At 34.0% G+C, this 21,302-nt stretch overlaps 3 protein-coding genes across 3 annotated transcripts; all 3 read right to left on the bottom strand.

Annotated features, from left to right (window-relative positions):
• Positions 1-5,230: 5,230 nt before the first annotated feature.
• On the bottom strand, positions 5,231-7,456 carry LOC113060959 (serine palmitoyltransferase small subunit A). Its single transcript, XM_026230224.1, has 2 exons — positions 7,215-7,456; positions 5,231-6,266 (listed from the first exon to the last, which is right to left on the bottom strand). The coding sequence occupies exons 1-2, from the start codon at positions 7,315-7,317 to the stop codon at positions 6,163-6,165; spliced, it is 207 nt and encodes a 68-aa protein (XP_026086009.1). The 5' UTR covers positions 7,318-7,456; the 3' UTR covers positions 5,231-6,162.
• Positions 7,457-7,595: 139 nt separating this feature from the next.
• LOC113060958 (E2F-associated phosphoprotein-like) lies at positions 7,596-10,451 on the bottom strand. Its single transcript, XM_026230223.1, has 6 exons — positions 10,301-10,451; positions 9,652-9,836; positions 9,470-9,577; positions 8,523-8,637; positions 8,317-8,442; positions 7,596-8,239 (listed from the first exon to the last, which is right to left on the bottom strand). Exons 1-6 carry the CDS (start codon positions 10,369-10,371, stop codon positions 7,921-7,923), a joined length of 924 nt encoding a protein of 307 aa, XP_026086008.1. The 5' UTR covers positions 10,372-10,451; the 3' UTR covers positions 7,596-7,920.
• A 311-nt stretch (positions 10,452-10,762) lies between these two features.
• LOC113060956 (sorting nexin-6-like) lies at positions 10,763-20,989 on the bottom strand. The gene is made up of 14 exons (XM_026230222.1): positions 20,924-20,989; positions 20,736-20,786; positions 18,805-18,909; positions 18,579-18,689; positions 17,335-17,456; positions 17,127-17,250; positions 16,721-16,816; positions 15,879-15,984; positions 15,486-15,561; positions 15,136-15,175; positions 14,184-14,270; positions 13,709-13,868; positions 11,689-11,774; positions 10,763-11,603 (listed from the first exon to the last, which is right to left on the bottom strand). Exons 1-14 carry the CDS (start codon positions 20,927-20,929, stop codon positions 11,550-11,552), a joined length of 1,224 nt encoding a protein of 407 aa, XP_026086007.1. The 5' UTR covers positions 20,930-20,989; the 3' UTR covers positions 10,763-11,549.
• Positions 20,990-21,302: the final 313 nt, after the last annotated feature.

Here is a 21,302-nt window from a genome sequence, read left to right as displayed (position 1 = left end):
TTTGCTTCTCTATGTCGTACGTGACATCCTCCAGGTCGTTAAGCCCCGCCCATTTAAGACTACAGATTCCTGCATTCATGCCATTCTACCGTCGTGTTGTATTTCTACGAGTTCAACCAAACTGTGCCGATGTACAGACTGTAATGCCCAGCCGGGTCAGAACACATCAAGGGATGCGACAGTGATCTCATGCAAGCTTCACATGCCAGACAATTGATGAAGAAGGAAAACTAATAGAAATGAGATCACCAATGCTTTAATCTCAATGACCGTGTCTTGTAATTAGAGTATGTGACATTGTACGTGACATTTATGAGCTCATTTTATAGTCATGCCACCGCCATTGAGGATCCGACGAGCCGCATGTACGCGCACAAATCTCTCGAAGGGAACAAGGGGCGTTCTCAAGAAGTGTTAAACACAGCTCTTCTGTGAGCCGTTAATGCTTTTTGACAGACTTACAAAAACACGTGCATGTCTCATGGTCAAATGTAAAACTTTGCATTGCAACTCTTTTAGAATTGTCTTATCAGGATGAATTGCTCGTGCAGCTGTATCCATCACATAGGCCTATTTCCATTAAATACAGATTATTTTAAGCTTGTCATGTTTGGATGCTTAGGAAACTTTAGGAGCAGCTCAATGGGGTAAAGTGCATTAGCAACACTCACCTTATGTCTTCCTCTGATTTTGAACTTGTCCAGTTTGCCGTCTGCGCAAGTGATGATCTTGTCCATTCGGGTCAGCAAATAGCCAATGTTTTGGCATCCACTTTCGGTGCCATCGACCCATGCAATCTTGTCCCCTCGAATAGATTTGCTTTTGTTTAGTTTTTGGCTCACTAACTGTCCATCCTGCATGTTACCATTCTGATGAATGCGCTTCACCTCCTGCACAACGCGCTCTCCGATTCTGTCCCCTAGAAAATGATCAGCTATACACAAACCGTAGGTGTTCATGCACGGGACGATGTATTGCAAGACTAGTTTGTGTGTGTTTAGTCGTTTGTGTTCTTTAGATTTTGCCCGGTTACTGCGGGGCTTCCTGAGCTCTCTGGGCAGCTCCATGCATCCACTTGTTTCATCTGGACGCCTTTGTGGATCATTTCTGATGGTTTGTTCTTCAGAGGTCTGTTCTGCAGCCTGATTTCCTTGAGATTCTGCCATCGAGTCGAGTGAAGCAGAAGTGCCGAGCGCGCACTTCATATCAGATGAAAGGGGAGAGTCTGAGTACGTGAACACCATCACATGTGTCAAAGCCTAATTTAGAGCTTACACAAGCCTGCACAGACAAGATTCTCACAGATGATGGATAATTACTTCTTATATGCCCTGGAGAGAAAAAGCATCAATGTCAATATCAGTCATAACTCCTCCTTGTCATGATGCATTAGTCATTTGTCACTGAGCCATTAACAAGGTTGTTATAATAATAATTAATTCATGCAAATATTATTATTAGGAAAATCTGATCATATGCACATATTTGATTTGCCTTAATTCTTTTTGACCTAGAAATAATGTAAAATCTGTAATATTTCTTCTTTAGCCTAATCATGGCTTAACTATGTTTTAAATGTTAACTTAAAAAAAAAGAAAATATATAAATCATAAAATGCAATAATAGTTTTTCACTGATGAAAGATGATTACATCTTATGTGTCCTGGAGGGAAAAACATAAATGTTAACACTCATGTAATGCATAAATATTATTAAGTGTCACCGAGTCCTTAAAAAATTGAATTATAATAATAATACTTTATTTATGTTGCTGTTGTTTGTGTTTTTACATAATAATAATAATAAAGATACTTTTTGTATCTTAAATTATGTTTTAAAAGTTTAAAACAAACAAACAGATTTAAATAATAATAAGTAAAAAAAAAAAATTGTTAATTCTAATAACTATTTGTCTGGCTGCATACTACTAATAATGTGTTTTTTTTATTGAAATTTAAGAAAATCTGACCTGTACAAAGTTTGTTTATACCAAGAAAAAAAATTTTAAACATAGAAATAATGCAGAATATTACATATTTCTTTTTTTTTTCATATGTTTTAAAAGTAAAAAAAAAAAAAATGCAGATTGAAATTTGGAAAAGTTCTGACAGAAGCTTTGCCAGTCATTCACCTTCAAATACACATACCCCAGTTAGTCACAGTTTATCATCAGATCTCAAATGTGTTTAATTATATTTGTATGTTAACTGGAAGTCATTTTTTCACTACATATTACAGTCATGTTAATCATTCTTTTTCTCTAGATCTGAATGTGATGTGGCTCTGAAATGGCTTGAAACAGCACCGAATGCACGTTGATTTGGTGAAAATAGCATGGAAATAATTCAAGCCATATCACTGAAATGATGTTTGTGCTGATCCAAAGGACAGTTATCTGTTTGCTTTGCTTTCTACAGACGGAAATGTTAGAGGGAACACGTTGCACAAAATAATATGAAATGATGTTGTGATGTAAATTCAGATGTTACAACATACATTAGTTCACCTCAGACTTTCCATGGGTAAATCAGGTAAAATCAATATGTGCACGAATGCTTTTACAACTGTTTTGTATAATATAATATAATGCATTCAGTCAAGCCGTCACCTGATTTTGGTTTGGGTCAGAATATCAATGTCTTTCCTGAATTGTGTTTATCTTTAAAGGAATGGTTCACCCAAAGATGAAAATTTACTAAACATGTGCTCTCAGGCCATCCAAGGTGTAGATTCATTTATTTCTTAATCACAACAGATTTAGAGAAATTTTGAATTACATACCTTTCTCCTCCACAGATCCTCTGCAGTGAATGGGTGCCGTCAGAATGAGAGTCCAAACAGCTTATAAAAACTCTATGTAATCCACATGACTGCAGTCCATTAATTAACATCTTGTGAAGTGAGACATTTTAACCTGTCACTCTCACATCAAAATCCACCAACATATTATATGTTTTATTTGTTTTTGCTTGTAAACAGTGCTGGATCTGTGCATGTTTCTCTCCTGATTCAGACAACATTTTAGACGGAAGCAGTGGTTTGAAGTAAGGTTGTCTTGATGGATTTTGTTCTTACAAACATGCAGCGTTTCACCTCATGAGACGTTTATTGTTTTTATCAGCTGTTTGGAGTCTCATTATGACGGCACCCATACACTAGAGTGCTATTTGGTGAGCAAGTGATGACATGGTAAATTTCTCTCAATTTATGGCCTGAGGGTGAGTAAATAGTAATTTTTTGGGGGTGAGCTATCGCTTTAAGAGTTGAAAGTGCCATATAAGTTGAACTGGATGTGTATGTACCAACAGTAAACAGCTGAAATGCTGCCTTGCCCAATTGTTTTTTCCTAGAATTGCAACTCAGCAACAGTGCAAACTCCAGACGACCCGTGATGGTGTACGTGAGAACACCCTCATCCTCTAGTTTAAAGTGTAACCAGCTGCTATTTTAATTTTGAGCTCATCTCAATGATATGAATCCGAGAGCTGGACATGATATCATTGGATGCTGTGTCAAAGCTGACTGTAAACTAAACAGATATCTTCAATTACACCTGTTCGGCAAAGATCAATATGTATCAACTTGGTAAAGAAAACAATTATTTCTCAGAAATGTGTGTTGTAGGTTAACTAAATGTTTTAACCAAGATAACCACTGTGAACAACTGATAAATATTATTCTCCTTTTGAAATGTGTTTTGTATACGTGCCGAGACACGTAGTCATGAACGTGTAATCATATATGCTCATGTTGTCCCAGCTCTTTACAAATATATTTTAAATATTTATAGCACACATGTACTGCATAAATTTAGCAAGGGGAAGAGAACATGATTATTATTTGTTTTATTATTATTACAAATCTAACAGCCATCTTTTGGTATAAGAACACTGTAAAAAAAATTAATCATGGGTCTTGAATCATGAATTAAAAATTAAAGTGGTAATTAATTACATTTTATTTTTAAATAGTGTACATTTTATTAAAGAAATTGCGGTTCAGTGTTATGTAGAAAATATTGAGAACTTTTCACTAATAAAACCAAGAGATATGTTTTTTTTTTTTTTATGAAACTTTTTTTCAGTTTTATGGCTTGAATTGAGGAACTGATTCAAATGAAAGAATAAAATAAGGAAAGGTGGCGTTATGTTGTCCTTATGTTGAGGTTTCTATCATTACCACTGTGCAGAAGAGTAGAGCTTATGGATAACATTTCACTAATAATATTAAATTGTGTCAAAGATTAAATAATTTAGGAGATTTTAAATTATTTATTCAGGTCAATTCCATTAAATAATCAAGCATTAAAAACTAAAAAAATGTTAAGTGTAATGTTGTTACCATAATGTTGTTTTTAAGTATAGATAAAACATTTTTTACAGTGAAATTTTTATATGCCAGTAGTCCTTGAAAAAAGTATATTGAGATTTTTTTATATTAATATTTAATGTTGATTGAATTAATAGTGTTAAAATTGCTCCAGTAACACTTAGGTATATTATCAATTGTATATTAATATTTAATATTAATTTAATTACCAGTGTTTCAGTTTATTAAATTAATTATGAAAATGTAATTAAAATTATGTTAAAACACTTATCAGTCATAGTTCCCTTTCGGTAACTGTAGTTTTAATTACATACAATTTTAGTTTTATTAATATTTTGGTGGAAATGGGAATTTGCACTGCTTTAGCTCTTTTCTTAAAGTCACTTTCTAATTTGTGAAGCTCAATTATTGTTTGCTGTACATCAGAAATATATATGTTTTGTTTTTCTCAATGTGAATTTGGCCTTCGTTTTCCCACCTATTTATATTTCTGTGAAGCCATGGCTGTATAACAGGAACAGGAACAGGAAGCCATGGCGGTATAATTTCATCTTCATAATCACCCTGCTATGCTCAAACTTGTAGATATGAATGGGAATATACTTCACAGATATTTTACTCATAAGAGTTTCTAGGGATACCAATAATTGTGTCAAATGTGTCTTTGAGAAAAACATTTCATAAGGAGGTTTTCCCCCATTTTCAATTATTTCAGTTTACTGAAAGGTTAAATAATTTTTTAATAAAATATGAAAATTATTAACAATGCAGCTTTATTTGTATAGCCTTCTTTGGTAATATTTACCAAGGGTGCCAATATTTCTGACCACGACTGTATAGTATAAAATATTTTAGTTTAGAATTATATTTAAAGCACAAAGGAGACATGCATTTATCATTTGAAAGGGATTAAATCTTTATTACAGGATCATGTTGATCATAATAATGTAGCAACAAAATATTAAACAACTTCAAGATTTAATCTTTTAATTCATGGATATAATTTCTATTTCATAACTAGTATTTCGTAACTAATGGCAAAATAATAGCACGTTATTCAGGTTAATTTTACCTACTGATGAAATACATACAAATTTACAGTCAAATGCATCAAAACTTTAAATAAAAAAGAAAAACATTATCCAAAAAAATTAAGTTTCATACCTCAAAATATGTTTTACTTTCACACAAAGTAAAACAGATAATTTTACTGAGCATGTGCAGATTATATGCCTCAGTCATGTCAAACAATTAAAGAAAGAGTTTATTTAAGCAGGGTTTTTTTTCTCTCTGAGCAAACAGGTCTGAAGTATCAACAATGACATCACATCAGCGCAGGTAATTATTTACTGCATGACTCACAAGTGTCTGATAAAAATAGATATCTAATTCATCAGTCCACTATAGCAAACAAATCATTTCAGGTCAGCCAAAATACATCTCTATAAAACTTTACAAATATGTATACAATTAAATATACACATTTAGATCAAAAAAATACTTAGCATCTGAATAAACCACTGTCATGAAAATTAAATAAAGCATTATTTAAAAAAACAAAAAAAGTGTCTTAAAATGATGTATTTCAAGCAAGGGCAGAATGTGCTTTTGCAGTTGCACACTGTGCTCTTCACACATAATTAGCCAGGCCTTAATCACACACTCCTCAGCGGCGGTCTCCAACACACACACACACACACACACACACACACACACACACACGTCCTCGTTTGAAGTCAATCACAGACATCCTAGTGAATAGTTCTAAAGCAGTTCATTTTTCGGCCACCAGGTGGAGGTCGCGAGCCCCCCCAATGGTCACGACTGATGACGTCACTGGACCACTTCAAAATAGTGTAATATGGCCATTATGTGCTGAGGCATAAACACATAACCGGTGTAGATGGCCATCGCTGCCACTGTGACCAGGAGAGAATCTGACAGGCTTATTAAGGAAATTATTTTGCAGAAGGAAACACAGTTATTATAAGATAATAAAACCATAAAAAACGTTTTTTTTTTTTCGTAATGGAAATAAAATTTGTATAAAAAATAAAAAAAAAAGTTTTGTTGGACTAGAACTGAAATAAGAATTAATTCTAACTATATAGACATATAATATATATAAACAGAAAATATAAAAATAAAATACAATTTAGTAAATTAATAAAAAATATATAATAGCATCTCAGTGATACTTGAATAACACAGAAAGGAAACTATGACTGACATCTAGTGAATAGTTATGGCATTTAGCTTCAAAATAGACAGCAGACTAATAATATAATATAATAAAACTCAGATATATAAAATTCATATTTATATATATATATATATATATATATATATATATATATATATATATACACAAACACACACACATCACTACAGAAAGGCTGAATAAATTAATGAAGCAAGTGCATCAGGTTACAGTCAAATTAAAGATCTTCTTTCTACAGGAGTTCTGAAAATCAGGTCACGATCTTTCAAATATTTAAATGTTAAACGACATACCCACCAGAAGCACGTTGCATGGCACATTCTGTTCAAAACTAACCACAGTTCATTTTCTTTCCGAATTAATATAGAGTCACTCGTACAAACATAACTTTAAAGAGCAACTAATGCGAATCAACAGATTTGCGATCAGCAAACCAGCCTTCAAAGTCAACGCTGGATGAAAATACATTCATCCGTTGAGGTAACGTTACAAACAACATTTGAATATATTATACAAATATTTAGTTAGTCGCACGATACAGGTAAGAGTGCGACACACTTGAATAATAAGACAACCTGATACCTTCCGTGGAGGTAGGAATTCTCCCAAATGCTGTTTCTTAAGAAATAAAAATCGATTTATTTTATATATAAAAAAAGGATACTGAAGATAGTTCTCTCCCAAGGCTCCAACATATAGAGAGCCGTTACGAGCAAATATTGGTAATAAAACCAAGATAACTGTTTCCAGGCATCACCTAACGCCATATTTTCTCCCGGTCCGTGTTGGTCCCACTGCTCCCTTTCCGGTCCACATCAAAACAAAATAAAAGTAGAATAAAAATGGAGGGAAGTAATGAGTAACAAAATAAAAGTCCCGACGAAAAAGAGCATACAAAACATACAAACTCCACAAAGATGCCGTCATAATTGTTAGGAAATTAATTTTCTATAAAATCAAAATGAAAACATTCAGATTGAGATCACATTATAAGTGTTCAGCTAAATGCTTTTCCAGCCGTGTAAAAAAAACAAAAACACTTCTGTTCATTTTGAATCAATTCCATGCCCTTTACTATGTATAAAAATACAATTTAATAAAAGGGAACAACATATCTGAGGCACAAGAACAACTTTTTATGCAAATGCGAAATGTAATTTACATGAAGTGGATCACATGAAAGGGTTTACATTTTACAACAGCAGAATATAAATCAAATAAAAGCCTTATAAATAAAATCATGTCTAGCCACATTCCCCAAAAAACTTTATCTTTCTCGATGTGCACTTTACAGGAAACTTGCCTGGCGATGCACAAAATTAAACCAAACCAAAAAGTGTGGTTTGGACTTAGAAGTCCAGTAAATGTTCTTAGCAGTGACTTGCTAGGATGTTGAAGAAATGATACACCTCATCTTTATCATACACTGCCACTTCAGTGGAGCATTCTGTGCACTTGACTGGGTGATACATCTCTTCTTCATCCATTCCTGCCAAGCGTGCATCAGTCAGACCTGCACTTGACTCCATTTCAACCTCTGTGGATGTGGACGTGGACTCCTGACGTGCCTTCTTTCTGTGCCGGTTCTGCTTTCTCTTATTTGCGGTTTTATAGCGCAGGACTTCCTCTTTGTTGACTGTGCAGTTCATCACAAACATGGCTCTGTACTGCGTCTGATATTTCTCATGCCTGTGGGTTGAGAAGACGTTTTATAAATAAGATTTTTTTATAATCTTGACAGAATCTTACACTGACTGTGACCATACCTCTGACAGTCCAGACATAAGGTGGTCATACAGGCCGGACAGTTGAGGACAGCGTCACTGCTTGGGATAGCGTGTGGTTTGTTTCTTCTGTTCGCTGATGGTGGCAGCTGCCTCTGATTTCTGTATCTGCATCAAAAAAATGGAAATGAGCTCTAAATGTCACAACCACTTGTTAGAACTTAAATTTTTTTGTCACAAAAGCTTACTCTTTTCGTTTTGCATCCACCCAAGCCTGGTCGCGATCATCCTCATCTGGGTCGTATAACAGCTCATCATTTGTGAGAACAGAGCGCTGCTTCCTCCTCGGTCCCTGAGAGCTGCCTGATATGGCACAAAAAAAAAAAATAATTCACATTAACAAATTATTTATCATTTATTACTCCTCTTTACCTCATTTTTGTTATACACAAGAACAATAAATCCAGCAAACACTGAATGAAAAAAAAGATTATACACACACACACATATGCGTGTGTGTTTACATATATATACATAAATTAGAGGGTTACCAAATACAAAGTCATGTTTTGCTTGGGCATCAAATACTTATTTCACTCACTGAAATGCAAATCAATTTCTAACCTTTATAGAATTAATTTTTTTCCAGGATTTTTTGGTTGGTATTCTGTCTCTAAACATTCAAATAAACCTACCATAAAAATGAAATGACAATGAAAATGACTTATAAAATCAGCAGGGGATCAATTACATATTTTCCCACTGTAAATAAAACTTCACTTTTAAAAAATTCAGCCCCGCATTTTTTTTTTTTTTTTGCATAAAAAAAAACTTAATGTGATTAACAAAATCATGCAGCCTATTAGACTGTTTGCAAATAACAACTCATCCATTATGTCGCAAAAAGCACTTAACAATAATTTAACTGTAGAAAAGATACTCAGAAAAAAAAAAAAAAAAATGTCAAAATAACACCACCTTTTAAAAATGTACCACATGGATAAATATCATTAGTTGTTTTAAACCAAACTTTTTGTAATTCTAACTTTGATTGTTTCCGTTTTTGAAAATCTTTGAATCAAAACATTATTTTGTCATTTGTGATCTCAAAACTTAACAATATTAGCAACTCTTGATGTACAGTACAGAATGCAAATAAAGAACAATAAAATATTTTTGCTTGTTGAGTATTTACCAGCTTTGCCTTCTTCATCCGAGTCGGAGTCGAAGTAAATGCTGTCATACTCCTGAACCTGTTGCTTGTCTACTGTGGAAGTGGCATCACCGCTCCCAGATATTTGACCTGTACATGAAATGTTGAATTAATATTTGAGTTCATTTACTGTTACAGTTCCATTTTAAATGTGTTTGTGAAACCTGGAGCTGAAGATGCTGTCCAGCGGCCCTCCAGGCTCTTCATGGTGCTGCTGAGCTCTGCCTCCATCTCCTTCTCAAACTCATCCCCGCTGGAGGACTCGCTCTCCCCCGTCAGATACTCTCGGATCAGCTTCTTCTTCTGGTCTGGGGTCCCATTAAGAAGAATATCCAGCTCATCCTCAGAGCTGAAGACAAGGAGAAAGCTTTTTTTTGCACTAAAAGTTTTCTGCACTGTTTGTTCACTTCACTGGTTTGCACTATATCTGCCATGCTTTATTTAACTGTATTTTTTGTATAGTTGTATTTTTTATTTCATCTATATGTTTAGCCTCTGCTGTTAGTGTTATCTGTATGCACCAAGGGTCTGAGAGTAATGCAATTTCAATTCTATGTATGCATGTACTGTACATGTGGAAGAATTGACTTGAAAACACGGTCTCATTCTGACCTCTGAAGAGCATTTATGATGCTCATGTTTACAACTCGAGGGAAATGCTATTAAATAACCATGCATGCCAACACCAATGTATTTCTAACATGCATAAGGCATATATAAAATACAACTACGTCGGCTCATCTAACGTTAGCTGCTGGTGTTCACATTTGTTTGTTTATATGTTTGCACGAGAGAATGTTTTCTGTTATTTACCTGCTTTCGGCTCTTTCCTCGTCGCTTGGCTCTTCAATCTCATATGAATCATAATCATCTTGTCGATTCATTGTTCTTATTTAGAGTAAAACACCAGAAAAATAATATAACACGTTTTGCTTTAGCACCGGAAAGCAAGTTATAAAGTATTTCTGGGTCACGCTTTTCGACTTCAAAATAAAGCTGTCAAAATAAAAGCCAAAAAAAAAAACTAACGTTAATTAATTATATCAATTCACCATGATTGCGGTTACAGCTTGTGTAAATGTATTTTCATGTCATTTTCAGATTTAATAAATAAAGATGGTTTAAAGGTCTCCCAAACTGTGGCAGCTGGATTGTATTAAAGAAATCCCAGTGTATAAGATAAAAAAGTATATTGGCAGGAAGCGAACACAGCCTTTATTTAATGTGTCCATTAATTGAAATAATTAGTTTTTCTGTTGACATAAAAAAATCTCATTTAAAGTAAACAGCATCATTTATTTTTGTTATTTTCATGGTCATTTTCTCATTGTTATCAGCGTTTATCTCAGCATTCCTCCATCTGAATAAATGGAAGCTTTGGTCACATATTGTGAAAAAGAAACATTCATATACAGTGCACTTAAAAAATCTAGGGGAAAAAAATGCATCCATGTATGTTTTTTTTTCTTTTTTTTTTTTACATTGTCATATGAAACTACATTTTAAGGCAAACATACTGAAGCATTATTTGTCAGGAAAGAAAAAAGGAATACACGGCTTTGCAGAAAATGAGTCCATTATGATGATCCATAGCTATACGATGAAAACTAACACATGTACAAGGCTTTGAGTGACCATACACTTTAATTGTAATAACAATCAGCTCAACTCGAACAAGATATCGGAGCAGCATCCACACACAGATCACCAAAACTAAATTTGAAGATTTACAACAGGGAAAACAGAACCAAGCGAAACCAAACAAACGGGACAAAAACTGCCGAAACCAGAATGATGTAGCGAAAACAATTAACAATGAAAAGTTAAAAATGTGTGATTAAATGAAGAACTCGTATATGTTGTGCGGTGTGGATCAGGTGATCTTCCACAGTGGACTGCCTCACTTTAGGGGGGTTGTGGAGGGAGTATGGTGTCTCTGGTGGTGGTAAGTACAGACGTCTCTTTAGACAAACTGACCCCAGGTATGTTCTCTCCTCCATCTTCCGAATGAAGATGAGACCAAAGCAGGGAAAGCCCTATATGGAGAACCTGGCTTGAGGACCTAAGTGTCCCCTTTCAGGACCCCCAGACAGCTCTGCAGCAACTGTAGATTCCCCTGGAGAGAGATCGGAGCATATGATGAACAAACAATACATGAGTTTGACATCACTGAAGAGTCGGAGTATGAAGTGAGTGAAAACCTTGGCATGTTTCAGTTCCAGCTCGGCCAGTTCCACCAAGTTCTTTCTGAACGCTGCTACTCGCCGTGTCTTGAAATCTATCAGTTCTGAATGGAACACAAGCATTAATATTTAGTGAGCAAAACTAAAAGAAATTTAGTGCTTTTATCCAAAGTGACTCCCAAGAGCCATCTGAGGTCAAAAGCAATATAACACATTAAAAAGAAAATGGATCTTTCTGAGAAAAAAAAGGCAGATTACTAAATAAAAATATTAAAGAAATATTATTGTTGTGATACATCTCCGTAAAATACTTTTTTTTTTAAATATAATAATAATAAAGATATACAGTATAAAATTTTACAGTTATACAGTTACTACACAAATAATTTTCAAATGTTCAACCATCAAGCAGAAAACCTCAAAGAATCATCAGTAAGTCAGTAAGAAATGAAATTTCTGCTTCTTATTTTTCTAAATGCATGTTATACATCTAATTGAACATTTCATCCATGCATTTATTTCATTAAAAAAAAAAATTGTTCTGACCTTGTAATGTTTAATCAAGGTGTTATAACTGGATATTAGAGTGAAAATGACAGACTTATCTCTTGTGACGTATTTAGTCTCTGAGAAGCTCACAAGCTTCGCAAAATATGCTTTGCATATATTTATTTAAATGGGTCATATGATGTTTCTAAAAAAAGAACATTAATTTGTGTATTTACATTAACATTTAGTTACTTAGCAGACGCTTTTATGTGTAATGCAATGTGTTTACACGGTTCTAGGTAAAAAAAAATAATAATAACATTATTTTCCACATACTGTACATCATTGCTGCTCCTCTATGCCCCGCCTTCTGAAGTGCATTGATTTTTTTTTTTTTTTAAGTTCATCGTTCTGAAAAGCAAGGTGTGCTCTGATTGGCAAGCTATCCAGTGTATTGTTATTGGCAGAGTGCCTCAAGCGTGTGATGGAAATGATACGCCCCTTAACATACTGTGATGTTGTGTCCGGGTGTGACGAGAAAAACAAAAACAATAAAACTCATTTGTTGCATCCAGTTGGGACAAAATTACGTCTTTTTACGAGTTGTTTTGCATCGTGGCACAAACATAAAACCATGTCTGCATTTGAATCATCAGTGGTAAATTCTTTAAATATGAAAACGTACTTACAGACTGAGAGTCAAATCATCTGGCATTATAGTCTACTACCAGGATCAGGAAACAGTACTCCGTAAAAACTGCTGCGCGCATCAGAATATTTGGGTTGAACTGTTCTGGAACAGTGTTGTAAATACAACTTAACCACTGATTTCTAGTTGTGTCCTCTTTTGGAAGACCAAACAAAGTATTTTTGCTTTCACAACGAAACAGTGTCTCCACGACATGGCGGCGGCAACAACAATACTACAGCGAAAATCAAAGTTACACCTTCTTTCTTAGTGTAAACATATGGGTGGTGTTATGCAAATCTTCCCACAAAGTGAAGCAGACATGGGGGGCGTGTTTAAACGAGGTGTTTTAGGAGGGTGTGGATGAGTCTTAATGTTTAAATAGAATATCTCTTTGGGATTGAGACTTTATTCTTTGCAGCTTTATGGATCTTATCTATTCACAAACAGCTTGTAACACTCCAAAGAGAATGGAAAACTCGAAACGCATCATATGACCCCTTTAATTAAAACATGGCCTTTCATAATAGCAATAGTAGCTTTTTATAGTAGCAATTTGATAACAGCATTAAGCAATATCTTAATTTAGGTTTATTTTAGTTTTATTTTGATTATTCAGCCCTAGTGTGAAATGAGACAATCAGAACGGATCAGATCTGTGGAGTCAGATTTTGGACCAATGACATTACAGTGGGCGGAGCCAACAAGTGTGACGCCTACTAAAACCAAGCATTCAACCAATGGCAATTGGCTGTGCCAGTTTACAAGGAAGAATAACTTTTATTACATTGCGTCTGATTGGGGAACGATATCAAGTAGTCTTGTACTGAAGTCACTGTTTGAATAATACATATGAATTACCTTGTTTTGCAGATTCAGAGATTTTCTCAAACTTCTGACAGCACACTTGCTGCGTGGTTTCTGCTTGTAGGACGTCCTTGTTTTTAGCTCGGGCTTTGTCCAGACCTTTATTAGCGTTCTCATAATCAACTAATGCTCTTCCTCGTCTGTACAGCAGGTCCTGTGGAAGAGATAATGCAGTTTACAAAGAAAGAAAACACACATAATCTAAGAAAAGTGTTTTAAACGGGGCCAAGAAGCAGAAACTATGAATAGCAGAAGACCAATCCTCTGCAACAAACAGTCAATACTGTATTAAACCGAATCTTATACTCCAAGTGGACACTGTTCTGCCTCAGACAGTCAAGTCAGAATCACTTCTGTTGCTTAATTACATTGAATCCCAGGGCTACAGCAACAAATCACTCACTAATGCCGGAAGGAAAGTCCTCTAATGACCAGCTGCCAGTTCGACATGCTGACCACACATCTCTACCTTAGCGGCTTGTGACTCTCTGAGGTAGTACTTCAACAAGTCGGCAAGTTTCAAATCCTCATCCGCCGCCACACGCGCTTCAATTTTCTGCACAGGAAACAGAGGAAGAGGTGAGTGACTCTAAAGCCCCCAACTCTCTGATTCATCACATTCTGCCTTCTCTTTTGAGAAAAAAAAACTGCTGAGGTTAGACATAACCAATGAACAAATGAACTTCTCTACACCTTAGAGAGTAAGGTAGTCACAAAAGGGTTTAAAAACTGTAATCTTCTTATACACTTTTTAAATTAGAAATTTGAAGAACAATTTATTGTTATTATTAAATATACATGATTAAAAACAAATGAACAAGACCTTTATGTAACAAATGTACATTTGATTAGTGAACAAGTAATAATGCAGAATCTTAAATATTTTGTTGTTATCATTAATACCATTTAAAATGGTTTTCTGTATCAAAACTTAATCTTAAATATTAAACAAAAATGGAAAAAAACTGAATTAAAAATAAAGCTAAATATAAAAAAATAAATAATAAATAAAAATGACAAAAGCATGTAACTAAAACTAAAATATAATTAAAATATGAATACAAATATACATTCTATATAGTATGTAAATAATACTAAAATATCACTGATTAATAACTATGAATATTTCTGCTATGACATTTATAAATCTGAGTTAATGTTAATTTCAGTATGTACCAATCAAAATTATATTGGTTAAAAATCACAGTGTTAATTAATAATAATAGATTAATAGAAATTAATAAAGATCATAGTTTAACTATATTTTTTCTTATAAAATGTAATGAATGGTTCTTATTCATATTATGTCATAACATTTTAAATGTTATATGATTTTAAAAATTAAGGATTAAACTTAAGACAACACTAAATTATTTATAACGCATCCATGTTAATATTTCTATGAAACTGGAAATGCTTACCCGTGTTTTCTCAAAAAGCTCTGATACTTTCAAGAAAAATCTGTTTAGGAGGGAACGAAACAAAAAGCAAGTAAAACATTTGACTCCATTAACCAATCTAAAAAGACTAAGGGGCCATTCACACATTTTTGCTTTAAAAATGCAAGGTACAAAAAAAAAATAAAGTTTTACTTTTTTAAACTTGAACGGCGTGTTTTTAGATTGTCACACAGTCATGAGAAGTGAGTGCAACAGAAATGTTTACATGGGAAACAATGCAAAAGTAGTGGAGTGGAGTGGAAAAACGCATTCAGTGTGAACAGCCCCTGAAACATTCCCTTTCCGAGCTCCATGGGAAATCACTGTCGTACTTGCACAGATCTGTGGAGTCCTGGGTTCCTAAGGTGTACAGCGTTGAGGCGATTCTGTTGATATCATCCGCCGCATCTGAAACACATGTCCTGTCAGATCTCTACATGAGGAAACGCTGTCAGTGTTTCACACATTCAATGGTACGACACTTAACACTGTTTCACAGCATTCTGCTCATCAGTGTTGTGCCAATAAGACTCACGGCACATATGCAAAAGACCAAACATTTGGCTCGGAATTGGAAAGACACTTGATGCAAAAAAATGATGTGAATGACCAATACATATTTCTGAATCCATGTCCATTTCTCTTGCAGCCCTATGTGACCCAGAAGCATTTATAAATGTGACGCGTTCACCCATAAAAATAAGATAAAGAGCAGAAAAGCTTACTTTTGTGAGATCTGATCTTTCGATCAGATTTGGCAGACGCGTCTTTGACACGGTTGTGGTACTCTAAAAGGAATGTCTTCTCATGTTCAAAGAAATCATCAACGTCCTGTGATAAAAAAAATTAATCAATAAATAACGAAATAAATAGACTGTTTAGTAAAATGCAAAAATATTCTCATGAAGAGATGAATGAATGTTGAGAAACATGATGAAATGGATGTTTTCTGGCAGCTTTACTAAAATGTAAACTGCTGTTCAATAGTTTGGAGTCACTAGGATTTTTATTTTATTTTAAGAAATTAATGTTTTTTCAGCAAGGACACATTAAATTAATCAAAAATGACAGTAAAGATAATATTTATAATGTTACAAAAGATTTGTATTTCAAATTAATCCTGTTATTTTGAACTGTTTATTTATCTCTTATGCTCATCCAGGTTACATTGTGTTGTTTAAAAATAGTAAAAAAAAAAAATCATGCATACATGCATACATACATACATACATACATACATATATAAAATAGATTTCTTTTTATACTGTATTTTTGAACAACACAATGTAACCTAGATGGGCATAAGATACTTCTTATGACCCCAAACATTTGAACCATAATGTATTTTTGACTGTTTTTGGTTTTGGCCACTGTGCATTCCAGCACTAGTGAAGCGTTCACCAGGGAGTCATAAACCATCATTCGACCCACAGCTAAACACAAAGCAGCTCAAGCCAAAGTAAATCATTTCTTAGTCGTCGTGGCCTCTCTCCACCCCCTAACTTCTAAAGTAGAGTCACATAAAACAGTCACATGATTTGGGAAGAAGGCCTCAGACTGAACTGACCTTTACTCCAGCCACAAGAACCCCATCTGCAGACTTCACCACGTTCTTGAAGAAATCCTCCAGCTTTTCCTTCTTGTTTTTCCCTCGTACACTCAGCTGTAATTACAAGTGTAGGGTAAATTAACAATTAAATGCTCTTTATATATATATAGGAGACATATTAGGTAATATTTAATATTTTTAATTCACTGCAGAAAATAAAACAACAGTTATTTTCATTATCAAATATTTAATATATACACGATTCATTGTCTTAAAAAAAAAAAACTATGGTTAAAATATAGTAAATAATAACATGCATAATAACAACACATAAATACTACATAAAAGTAATAACACTTATTGTACTTGTACTTACAATTTCCAAACATTTTAGAACAATAAATGTTAAAAATGGCACACTTACGTCTTGGTTGTACTCTAAGAAAACATGAAAGTTCAAGTCTTTGCGCAGGACGGGGTGGGCAGCAACACGGCACAGAAAGACCTCATGCATTGCCACAGTCTTCTTAAAGATGGCCAGATATTCACTGCAACACATTTTCATATTATTAATAATGAAGTCATGCAACTAGCACTGCACTAACAATCATAAAGGAAGACGGTTAACTCACGCCTCCAGCTCCTGTTTCATCTTGGTGAACTCCTCCTTGGTCATAGATCCTTCACCTTCACCCAGCTTCTGAAGCTTCTCCCGTGATGCATCGAAATCCGGTCTCGGAGGAGCAGGAGGGATCTACAGAGAAAGTCTTTATGGTAGCTAATCAATCGGCATTATGACTCCCAAAAGAGTTTCGGTTTGCCTTTAGAGCAGAGTTGGTAATGAGACTCTGGGATTTATAATATCATCATTCACTGAATGAAAAATGCAATCGCTCACACTGCAAAGAGCTATAAATAGTTCAGGCCTGCTTTGATGATATTGTAAATGGCAGTCAGTGCCAGGATCCTTTCTTTGCTGAGTATTAATCTGAGCATCCCTGATGAAACAATATTAAATCAGATAGAAAAAGACTTATTTGATGCTGAAAATGATGGATATTATAATAATATATTGTGAAATATTTTTACTATTCAAAATACCAGTTTTCTAATTGAATATATTGTAAAATGTAATTTATTCCTGTGATGCAAAGCTGAATTTTTACATCATTATGCCAGTCTTCAGTGTCACATGATTCTTCAGAAATCATTTTAATATGCTGATTAGCTGCTTTCTTATCATCATCATTGTTGAAAACAGTTTAATATCTTAGTAGAATCCATGATTTAAAAAAAAAGTCTCTAAGGCATAGGAAGTTTAAAAGAACAGCATTTAATTGAAATTAGAATTTTTGTTGCTGTAAAAAAAAAAAAGTATTAATTTCTTAAAAATAAAAAATACAATCTTACTGACTGCAAATGTTTAAACAAAATGAATATGGCATGGAGAAGTAATGAAGCATATAAAACATCAATTTAGTCATTTACTCTTCTAGCTTAATAATAGTTTCAACCAATACATCCACAATGGAAACTGCACCAAAGATAATTTCCCTTTTTTTTTTTTTTTTTTATCTTGCACCTGAACTACAACAAAATGAGATTCGTCAAGCTACAACAGACCTTGTCATGTGCACCAGGCCTATAAAAGCACACTAAGCAATGATTTCAGCCTTGGCAAGACTGACTGGAACGTTTGCTCTCAAACACACATAATGAAGTAGTGTTTAAATGAGAGTACGACCCATGCAGTTCAAAAGCAAATTAAAGAATGACGTTACTAGCATAATTGCAAACAACTGGCCAGCGATTAACAGGCAAACATTCTGTTACATCACTAATTAAACCATACGATAATACAATAAACAGTACTTACAATATAACCTGCGTATTCTTCATTTTCCACAAACGAGTCGTGGAGCCAGATAAATTCTTCATGCTGTCGGACCACTGAAAATTCATTCTGCTTGAAATTAGGTAGAGTGCTCTGGAAAAAACATAAATCATCACTTAATAAATGAATGCAGTAACCGATATGTGGATAAGTAGACACAAAAACACAATCCTGGTAGTTAGTTTTTTCTTTAGCTGATGCTGGGTACCTTTGTATGGACGGTGAACTTAACCTTGTCTCTCTCGCTCAGAGCGTCTGAGATGTCCACCTGTAGTGTTGCATCGGTTTGAAGATCCACATTCACTGCCCTTGGCTGTTAATTAATAAAAATTCAAAATAATTCAATACATACAGTGTCATTACAGTGCTCAAACAGTGAGGATCACAGGAGATGGAGTCTACTGCAACTATACGGCTTTCGCTTTTGAATATTACACAGAAAGTTTGTTTCATCTAATGACAAAACATTTATAATAGATATTGTTGCGCTTAAGTAGAAGACAAGGACTGCAACAGTAAACATTTTTTCTTAAGGCAACATGGAATATTTGTACTTTCAACAGTTTACAATGATGAATATACACATTCTCTTAATATTCGCAAATATAGATTCAAGATTCAAGATTCAAGATTTTTATTCGTCACATACAAAATTATATATAGCATAACCAGCAGTGAAATGTGAGTCAGGTCCGCTCCATGGACAGTGCAATTATTAAAGAAAACAACACAGATGAAAATATACATAAATAAAGCTATGTAAGAATGAAATAAAAGTAAACAATAAAAATATAGGAATAAAATATAAAAAATTTATATTGTAGAATTAAATATAGAGCGCAAAATAATGTGCATGAATGTAAACTGTAGTCTTAAATATTAAGATGTACAGGGATGTACAATGGGCATATATGCATTTTACTGTAGTCTTAAATATTAAGATACTCAGGAATGTACAAGAAGCAAATGTGCAAAACAGGTTGACACTGTCAGTGTGTCAATGTGAGGTAGTGAATATAGTAAAAAGATAAAGTGAACATTAAGTGGAGGCATGAGGATGTTAAGAAGCTGGTTTAGAGTTTAATATATGCATTTAACCTACAATACTCAACAACATAAAAAGTTAATATACATATAATAAATATTACATTTAATACAAACAAGTATTGCACTGAAATGTTAGGCTATTATTATAATTTTAACAATACAAATTTAATTTATTTAAATTTATGCATTTAGCAGACACTTTTATCCAAAGCGACTTACAGTGCATTCAGGTTAACAGCTTTTACTTAACAATATTGTAATATGATATAATATTATAGAATTAATTCATGAGATTTTTTTAATGTTATATCATTGAACGGCAAAAAAATATTACAGTAACGAAATCTGTAGTAAATACACGCTGACAGACACTATGGTTATTATGGTAAATGTAATAATAATGCAATGCAAAATTATTTTAATTCTAAACGTTTTTCAAAACCCAGTTTTTCTACATGACCATTTCCTCTACAAAACTGAGAATATGCCATAGAAGTAACAGGGTATTCTTAAAAATACTTTTAGTACTGTGTACTGTAGCATGGTGTACATTAAAGTACCATGGTACGGCTACAGTACAGTCATTACTGTCAGATGTATCTAAATAAAATACCTCCCATTACAACAACACTGTAACAACTAAACACAGCAACATTGCTTCATTTGATGTTACAGTATAAAGCAACATTGTTTCAAATTTGTACAGATAAGAATTAGTCACATAATTATGTAAAAAGTAACATTGACTACATATTTTGCACAGCTCGATGACACACTGTTCGCTTATTCTTTAACTTTTACAGGGTTATTTAACCAGCTAGATGAGGTGATTGTTCATGGCATGACAGGATTTGTGGATTCTTGTCCTAGTTTCTGGTTTTGTCATAACACTAGAGATTTTGTGCATACATAGGGTTTGTCAGGAGGAAGTGAACAGACGGACTCAAATATGACACACACACAGGGCCACAGTGACACCAGCAGTAATACACACGTCCTCTGACCACACACACACACACAACAAACATGCACAGCACACGGCAGGTGGACAGAGAGAGAGCAGAAATGAGGACAGAAGAAAAAAAAACTTACTCCTCTGTCCTCCTCCGAGAGGAAATCGGGCCCGTCGTCCAGCCCTTCTTGCTGTGGAGAGATACACAGAGAGATCAGAACGAACGGTCGGAATGTAAACACGACAGATGCTCGCTATTACTCGACGCATCGGAGGATTGGAGGTGTAAATGTTAAGGGTGGAGGGAGGGAGAGAAAAAAGCACCCACCATCATGGCTGCTGCGGGTGGAGTGTGTGAATGTGGCGGAGTGTGTGACGTCACTGAGGCACGAGCTCTGAGAGGCGGAGCTTCGAGTGTTCAAGCAAAGGTTTGCACCATTTATTAGATTTTTTAGATTTAGCATTTTAGATATTATTATTATTATTATTAGTATTATTTATTTATTTGGCTTTACTCTTATTTTTGTTGTTGTCGTCTTGCACGTATACAGGCTAAAAATATTCATTGTAAATCAGTTTTGTAAACGTTTTTTTTTTATTATATTAATCAAATAATGTTCATTATTATTGTTATTATTATTATTATTATTATTATTATTATTATTATTATTATTATTATTATTATTATTATTTTCATTGTCTTTGTT

This window comes from Carassius auratus, chromosome 42, assembly GCF_003368295.1.
Source record: "Carassius auratus strain Wakin chromosome 42, ASM336829v1, whole genome shotgun sequence".
NCBI classification, from domain to species: domain Eukaryota; kingdom Metazoa; phylum Chordata; class Actinopteri; order Cypriniformes; family Cyprinidae; genus Carassius; species Carassius auratus.
Note: the sequence above shows the minus strand (reverse complement) of the source record. Positions and strands in the feature narration are given on the sequence as shown.